General features: G+C 45.1%; 1 protein-coding gene across 1 annotated transcript; it reads left to right on the top strand.

Annotated features, from left to right (window-relative positions):
• The first annotated feature begins 1583 nt into the window (after positions 1 to 1583).
• On the top strand, positions 1584 to 7043 carry FZD1 (frizzled class receptor 1). The gene has a single exon (XM_038392870.2). The coding sequence runs from the start codon at positions 1807 to 1809 to the stop codon at positions 3688 to 3690; it is 1884 nt and encodes a 627-aa protein (XP_038248798.1). The 5' UTR covers positions 1584 to 1806; the 3' UTR covers positions 3691 to 7043.
• The last annotated feature ends 1521 nt before the right edge of the window (positions 7044 to 8564 follow it).

Raw genomic sequence — 8564 nt, 5'->3', positions numbered from 1 at the left:
AATTATGGCGATACAAATCTTACAAAGATGCTCAGTTACAAGTCACAGTTTTTAATTTAATTTACTCTCCATTCTCTGCAATTGCCTTTTGGAAGCCTGACAATTATACTGTCATCCCCCCAATCCCTTTCTCCCCCACCCCTATGATTGTGCCCTGAGTCAAATATTGATTCCCTCTCCCCAAAATCCCTGCTGTGTTTTGAATGGAACTGGAAGTAAGAGAGCTGCCTTTCTTTAAAGGGAAACTGTCAAGACTGATGGACCCAAAATGTAACATATATTAACCAATTCAATGTTTTGTGCGGTATTGATTATGGGGAATCTATCAATTCTTTCTAAAAAATGTCTGTAACATTCCTAAAATCCTAACTTTTCAGGAGGAAGCTACTCTTAGCTCTGCTGGCACAAACTGTCTTTCCATCCTGCTTTTTTGGTGTTGGTTTTTTGTCTGTTCTTCCATTCCTTTGAAGACACAGGGTATCACAGTATGCACAGGTTTCAGAGTAGCAGCCGTGTTAGTCTGTATTCGCAAAAAGAAAAGGAGTACTTGTGGCACCTTAGGCTAACAAATTTATTTGAGCATAAGCTTTCGTGAGCTACAGCTCACTAAATCTTCACAAGGAGAGAAGAGGCAAGCAGGGAAGAGGGACAGGCAAGCAGAGAAGAGGGACAACACAAATGCCTATTATAACAAAACTTGGTAGGTCCAGCCTTCCCCTTTGATAGATCTGTTAAAACAGCAAATGGATAGTTTTAAAGCATATTTCAAAGTTTCTGTGTTGCTGGCTGATGTTTTTCTCATCACTTTCTGAAGACAGTGGTCAAATTAATCTCTGACATCTATGAACACACTTGTACCAGAGACGAAGTTGAGGCTTTATATTTTTGAGGGTCCCACACAAAATGGCTGTTTTAGGGTTTGGGGGTTGTTTGGTGTGTGTGCTAGGAAGAGGTTATTTGGTTTACAAATGACATTTAGAGTTTTACTTATGTACTTCACTGGCATAGTGTGTCAATTTGAAGTTTTCGAAGTGTGTTAAGACACTGCGAGCTTAGCACAATTATATTTACCAGAATCCAAAGAAACTCTTGCATCAGGTTACAATCTTTAAGTTTTTATTGTAAACTATGGAACAAATGTGTTTCCTAAGTTGCAAACACGAAACTTTAACTTAGAAACATCTGTTCTGATCCTAGCCTTGACTCACCCTCTTTCATTAGTGTGAACTGCAGAGTTTTTAACCATAAAAATGAAAAGCGATTGTCTGCCCTATTCTATTCATTATCCTCTCACAGCATATGGGGCTATTCTCCTCCCAAGCCTTCCTCTTTTTTCTTTTAAAGCAAAACCCATCAAGCCTGGCCTCCTCCAGAGTGACCCCCCGCCCCGGCCCCCGCAAGCCCCCGCCTCTGCTTCCTTTGTGCCTTGGACAGGCTGAAAAGCGGCGCTTGGGCGACCCAACCTCCTTCTGCGCCTGGAAGCTGAGTGAGATGTTGAGAGACGGTCCCTTCCGCTGGCAACTCGGGCGTCGGTTTCAAGGCTCCTCCCTTCTGGCGAACGGCAGACTGCGGGGCGCCTGGAAACCGGTCCGAGGGAGAGAGGCGAGGGGGAGCGCACTTGAGGGATTGACACAAATGGTCAGGCGGCGGCGGCGGCGGAGGCTGGAGCTGTCGCGGGGAGCCGCGCGCCGCCTCTCGCCACTCGGCTCTGCGGGGCAGTGAGGAGCGCTGGCGGGGCCGGGAGCGGGGCAGTTTCGGGGTGTCCCCCTCCCGCCGCCCTGCCCCCCTTCATGAGTCTCAAGTTTGATGCGGGCGCAGCAGAGGCAGCAGGCGGCGGCGGGAGCCCGGCTGAGGCGGCAGCGGCGCCGAGGCAGGGGCCGGCGAAGTATGGCTGAGCAGCGGGCGCCCCCGGGGGCGTCCGGGCACGGCCGGGAAGTTCGCGGCGGGGAGACGGCGGCGGCGGCGGGCGGCCGGAAGAGGAGCAGCAGCGGCAGCCGCCCCGGCGGGTGTCTCGGGCTCCTGCTGCTGCTGCTGTGGGCGGAGGCTCCGCTGCTGCCTGCCCGGGGCCAGCCCCAGCAGTACAACGGCGAGCGGGGCATCTCCATCCCGGACCACGGCTACTGCCAGCCCATCTCCATCCCGCTGTGCACCGACATCGCCTACAACCAGACCATCATGCCCAACCTGCTGGGCCACACCAACCAGGAGGACGCCGGGCTGGAGGTGCACCAGTTCTACCCGCTCGTCAAGGTGCAGTGCTCGGCCGAGCTCAAGTTCTTCCTGTGCTCCATGTACGCGCCCGTGTGCACGGTGCTGGAGCAGGCGCTGCCGCCCTGCCGCTCCCTGTGCGAGCGGGCGCGCCTGGGCTGCGAGGCGCTCATGAACAAGTTCGGCTTCCAGTGGCCCGACACGCTGCGCTGCGAGAAGTTCCCGGTGCACGGCGCCGGCGAGCTGTGCGTGGGCCAGAACACGTCCGAGCGCGGCACCCCCGCGCCCTCGCTGCTGCCCGAGCTCTGGACCAGCCACCCCCAGCCGCGCGGCGCCGGGCCGGCGGGCGGCGAGCGGGGCGGCCGCTTCGCCTGCCCGCGGGCGCTCAAGGTGCCCGCCTACCTCAACTACCGCTTCCTCGGGGAGAAGGACTGCGGCGCCCCCTGCGAGCCCGGCCGCCTCTACGGGCTCATGTACTTCGGGCCCGAGGAGCTGCGCTTCTCCCGCACCTGGATCGGCATCTGGTCGGTGCTGTGCTGCGCCTCCACCCTCTTCACCGTGCTCACCTACCTGGTGGACATGAAGCGCTTCAGCTACCCGGAGCGGCCCATCATCTTCCTGTCCGGCTGCTACACCGCCGTGGCCGTGGCCTACATCGCCGGCTTCCTGCTGGAGGAGCGGGTGGTCTGCAACGAGCGCTTCGCCGAGGACGGCGCCCGCACGGTGGCGCAGGGCACCAAGCGGGAGGGCTGCACCATCCTCTTCATGATGCTCTACTTCTTCGGCATGGCCAGCTCCATCTGGTGGGTCATCCTCTCCCTCACCTGGTTCTTGGCCGCTGGCATGAAGTGGGGCCACGAGGCCATCGAGGCCAACTCGCAGTACTTCCACCTGGCCGCCTGGGCCGTGCCCGCCATCAAGACCATCACCATCCTGGCCCTGGGGCAGGTGGACGGCGACGTGCTCAGCGGCGTCTGCTTCGTGGGCATCAACAACGTGGATGCCCTGCGGGGCTTTGTGCTGGCCCCCTTGTTCGTCTACCTGTTCATCGGCACCTCCTTCCTGCTGGCCGGCTTCGTCTCCCTCTTCAGGATCAGGACCATCATGAAGCACGATGGCACCAAGACAGAGAAACTGGAGAAGCTGATGGTGAGGATAGGGGTCTTCAGTGTCCTCTACACGGTGCCTGCCACCATAGTCATCGCCTGCTATTTTTACGAGCAAGCCTTTAGGGAACAGTGGGAAAGCAGCTGGGTCGCCCAGAGCTGTAAGAGTTATGCCATCCCCTGCCCCAATAACCACAGCAGCTACCACCATCCACCCATGAGCCCTGACTTTACTGTCTTCATGATCAAATATCTCATGACCTTAATCGTGGGTATCACCTCGGGCTTCTGGATCTGGTCGGGGAAAACACTCAATTCCTGGAGGAAGTTCTATACCAGGCTCACCAACAGCAAGCAAGGGGAAACCACAGTGTGAAACCCAACCCAGCTAGGCTGAAGGACACCCACCATCCCAACCAGAGAGGGCAGGTGAGGGACCAAACTCCACTGTGTTCCCACAATCGCAATCAGGGAAGGGGGGAGAGGCTGCTGCACATCCACTCTTGGCAAACTTTTCAGACTGCTAGCCATTTCTCCAGCCTGCAGGGAAGTGAGAGGAACGAGGCAGGTGGGGAAACTCCTAAGATGGGACAGGCTTTGCCTCCTGTCGGGACTGAACATTATATGTGGTTGGGGGAGAGGGTTGTAAATAGCCTGTGTAAGATTTTGTAAGTATATTTGTATTTGTAAATTACAAAGATCTCTCACCTTTTTTATTTTAGGACATTTTAACTCATTTGCAGATTTTCCCCACTGTTTTTAACTGGCATTGGATTTTATTTTTCATTTTAGTACAGGATGGAAAAATAAAAGCAACTAAAACAAACCACTCCTTTCATCCCAGCACAGGTTTTGTAATGGTTTTGCTTGGAGTTCAGTTGCATGAACAGCATGGCCTAGATTAAGGCTGCTGTAACTCCCTAAGGTTCCTCCTGACACAGGCTGGGTCCTGATCCCAGCCAGCCTACAAGATGGGTGGGAATGGGGAGGGGCACAGACACCTGACTTGATCCCTGCCCCATATACCTGATGCATAATGGAGGAGTCTTGCTGCCTGCATCCTGAGGGGATGGGGCTTTTTTAAAAGCAGCTTTACCTCACTTCTGTGAGCTCCGCCATAGATGATGGAGGGGAAGATGGTCTGACCCTTGCTGCCCAGTACCAGACATGTCTAGTCCTTGCCATATATACCCAAGGAGATCTTATCCCAGCTACCCAACCATTGAGGAAACAATGTCCTGAGCCCTGCGCAGAGGTGTCTGATCAGGCAGAGCAGCAGACTAAACCTGTCAACACTTAGCATTAGATGGGGGGACTGACTGCCTTCTGCTTTTTTAAATGTAACTGTACCATGTGTTTGTTTTGTCAGCGGTCAGGAGTGGAGGTCTAATATCAGCTGCACCTATAGTATGTTTGATGGCTTAAGAGAGATAAGAGGGCATAGATAGCAACTTTTCCTTTTAACCTGTATAATAAACTTACTTCTTTTTCTAATGAAGTGATTAGAAGGTGATTGATCTGGCTAACCTTTCATCAGAAATGGGGTTATTGGCTGTTGCTGTCCCAAAAGTTTCAGTGTGTGTGGAGGGAAGGAAAACTGAGGATAGTTATATATGTTAATTTTTGTGTGCTCAGTTTCTTGGCCATCTGCTTCCTTGATGGGTCAGCTTGTGTGTGGTATAACATTGTTTCTTCTGTCAATGAAACAGTTGAGGGAGAATTACCTGGAAGGTTGTGTTGTGGTACTTGATATTTACTTATTTTAATAGACTGCTCAATATAAACAGGGTCAGAAAATATGAGCTCAGTAAAAAGAGATTAGTTGGAATGACATGCAGTATTCAGCTTTTTTATTAAATCTAAAAATTGACTCTTCAATCTGGAAATAGTGGAAAACATTAAAATGCCCCTGTATTAAAATGCTCGATTATGTACACATTGTGAGGGAGGGATGATTTATTCCACTATTAAAAAACAACAACAACAACCACCAAGAAACAAAATAGTCTGATGGGATATGAGACCTTAAGGAAACTCTGATGTCCTTTCTAGTATCATAATTACGTTGCATACTGTGAAGCATGTGTGCAATATATCTGCTATCTTTAAAAAATGTATGCTTCTGTTTTTTTTTTAAGAGGTTTAAACAAGACACATCAAATGTAACTCTTCACAGATGCATTTTAATATTTAGTTCTCTGTATGAAAAACAGCAGAATGCTTCTCCCTCCTGATTGTATTTTTTTAAAGTTTTTATATAACAAGCGTCTGTATTTAGGTTCATAAATGTTATCTCTGGCTACCATATCCTGAAATGCAATGGTATTTGAATTTGGTATTCATTTATTTCTTCATTATCACAAGATCATCTATATTTATAGAGGAATAGAAATTTATATATATTAAATACCATATTTTTAATTTCTCTTAAATAAATTGAGGTTTTGTACAAAATGATCTTGTCCTTTTACATATGCCTCACAGTAACTCAATATATACTGTATTCATTATTTTCATATATTACAAGGTGTGGGTATTGTATTGATTTTTTTAACTGCGTTCACAGTACAAGCTAGAATTCAGCATAGGAATGCATTATGCAGCTTCTTTTTAATGTCTAGGACAGTCCAGATTAATCTTCAAAAGAACTAATGTATACTGTTCAAGATCCTTGATAGGATATGGTTGATGGTGTGAAATCCAAAAAGAGATCTGCTATATGGCAGGAGAAGAAAGAAGCTTGCAGATTTCTTTATTTTTGGCAAAGGAGAGGTTAAGTTGGAAAAGCCCTTCTAAATTTGCTATTAAAAAATTAGCCAGTTTCTCACTGCCAGAATCACATTCAAGCTGTGTTTATAAAATATAAACAAAGAATATTTTAGTATGCAGCCTTTTTTGTTTTCTTGGAATCTTGACTGTTTAGTTAAACCAGAGCTGTAAAATATGTACATGAAAATATATCCATTTCGGTTTTTGAAGAACTACATACATTCTAAGCTTTTTTCCAAAACATTTTTGTTATCTTCCAAAGTGCCTTTTCAGAGGTTCGGTTTTGGTAGGCATACTTGAATAATTGAGATTTTTGGGTTTCTGATGCTTTCCACTGTTATAAGGTAGCACTGTGTTTCATTATACAGAATTGTAGGGGATATAAATTGTTTATAAAAAAGATCAGGCAAAAATTAACATGCAATACGAAGGGAGCAAGACTTAAAAATTCAAGGCAAAAATATGCCCTCATAGACATGAGAGTAGAATTTAACCATAGGGCTTTTTATTTTAGCATAAATGTACTGTCCATTTTCTTAAATATTGTCTTTTTTTTAAAAAATTCTCTGTTCTAGCAGTTAAAGTAGTACTGCTCAGCATTCAGCTCTAATGGTCTAAAGCACAAACCATTCAGCTTCATTTGAAGTGCAGGTCCTTTGTGATCAGGTGAATAATTACAACATTAGAGATGTTATGACCAGTTACCTTGAAACCGAATATTTGTTTATTCATTTATGCATTGCAGAAAGTGAGTTAGGGTTATAACAATTTTTGTATTTAATAATTGAAATGTCATTTCTATACAAAGTAACATTTTGCTAGTCTACGCAGTTCGGGTCTGCACATTTTATAATTTGGACTTCCAAGATTTAAATATAGGGAATTTCACATTGCTCAGTCTTCATTATTTTTACAGAATAGACTACAGTATATCATAAAATTAAATTGTTGCAGCAAGCTACATCTTATTTGTGCATCATTCTTGTTTTTGTTGTTTGTTCATTTGCATGCTAATTTGCAAAATTCAGTAATTTCCAATAGTCATTAGGGAGCGTTATCATAGTGCACAACTTTCTTCTTGCATTTTTCTTTGGCATACTTTTATTTGTCTACATATTTCAAATGCACCTATCGTGGTTTTTAGGACTTTTTGTAAAAGTCAAGTCTAAGTAGATTAAACAAATATGAAGGTGCCTTCTTTTGGGCATATTAAAATAGTTTATGCTTCACCATAGTAAAATACTCCAAACATATCCAATGTTCCATAGCTCAAGGATATTTAGATAGACATAGGATTTCTGACAATGCTATGTATAATTGGTATACCATATTTATGAGTAGACTGTATTGTAGTATAAAAAGAAACAATGTTGCAAAATTCTACTTTGTGTCTCATAAAGAAGATAATATAACAAAAGCCTTGATATGACAAAGTTTGACTGACTGAGAGACTAAAGAATATTCGTAAAAGGCATTCTTTAATCAAATGCTATGCTCTTTCATTTAGAAGGCCACTGATCTAAAATGAGCAGGCATATATAAATAAACATGTTTCTCTAGCTATTCTCTATAGAGGACAATATCGTGATAGCCTGGAGAACTGGGGATGCTGAACCAGAGTTCATCCTTCTGTAACAGTAGCACTATTTGTAAAGTAGCACACTTGCACTGTAGTTTCTGTAACAAATCCTATTTTTTCAGGGCTTTTAACTTGTTCACATAAATTATCCACAAAACTGCCAATTTACAAGAATATTTTAAAAGGCTATTTTTTAAAAACTGAAATACTGCATTCTAATAGACCTAAATTCTACCTTAACATGGGGGGGGGTGCATTTCTGTATATCTCTAGCTCAATAGCTGTTATCATGTACAAGTGCAGTTAAAGATTCTTTCCTTGTAAATGGTGAAGAGAATCCTCACAAACTTAGTTTATAGTGTGACCTTTTGACTTGGAAACTGAGGTAAGGCTGTTATTTCATCCTCCATTCACCCTCTAGTGCCCAGATAATATAATTGCAATATTCTTGATGGCAATCACCTAGCATGCTAAGATCTCTGCAGTACCTATGGCCCATGTAACAACATAATTCAGCCTCAACTATGAATATCCTGTTTTTAAAGATCCAGTTAGATTCATACTATTTATTATTTGTACCATAATGAGATCCAGCAACTTCAGTCCAGATCAAGGAAGGCCCTTTTGTGGTGAGCACTCTTCAAACATAGAAAGGCATGGGCTCTGCTACTAGAAGATCACAGTCTTAAAGCCTCTATCCTGCAAGCACTTATGTACATTAGATCCTGTGACTTCTGTCTTCTGCTATGTTGGTACTGGCATGCAGCACCCCTAATCTTAAATCTATCAGACATACAGGTCACCAGCTGAGTTTGCAAGATATGCAATAATCCACACAAGAGAGGGAAGGACAGAGTTCTTTCTGTTTCAAACATTGAATCATCTGATGCTCTAAAAATGTT

The sequence above is a fragment of the Dermochelys coriacea genome, chromosome 2 (genome assembly GCF_009764565.3).
Source record: "Dermochelys coriacea isolate rDerCor1 chromosome 2, rDerCor1.pri.v4, whole genome shotgun sequence".
Classification (NCBI taxonomy): domain Eukaryota; kingdom Metazoa; phylum Chordata; order Testudines; family Dermochelyidae; genus Dermochelys; species Dermochelys coriacea.
This window is presented reverse-complemented; position numbering and strand designations above follow the sequence as displayed.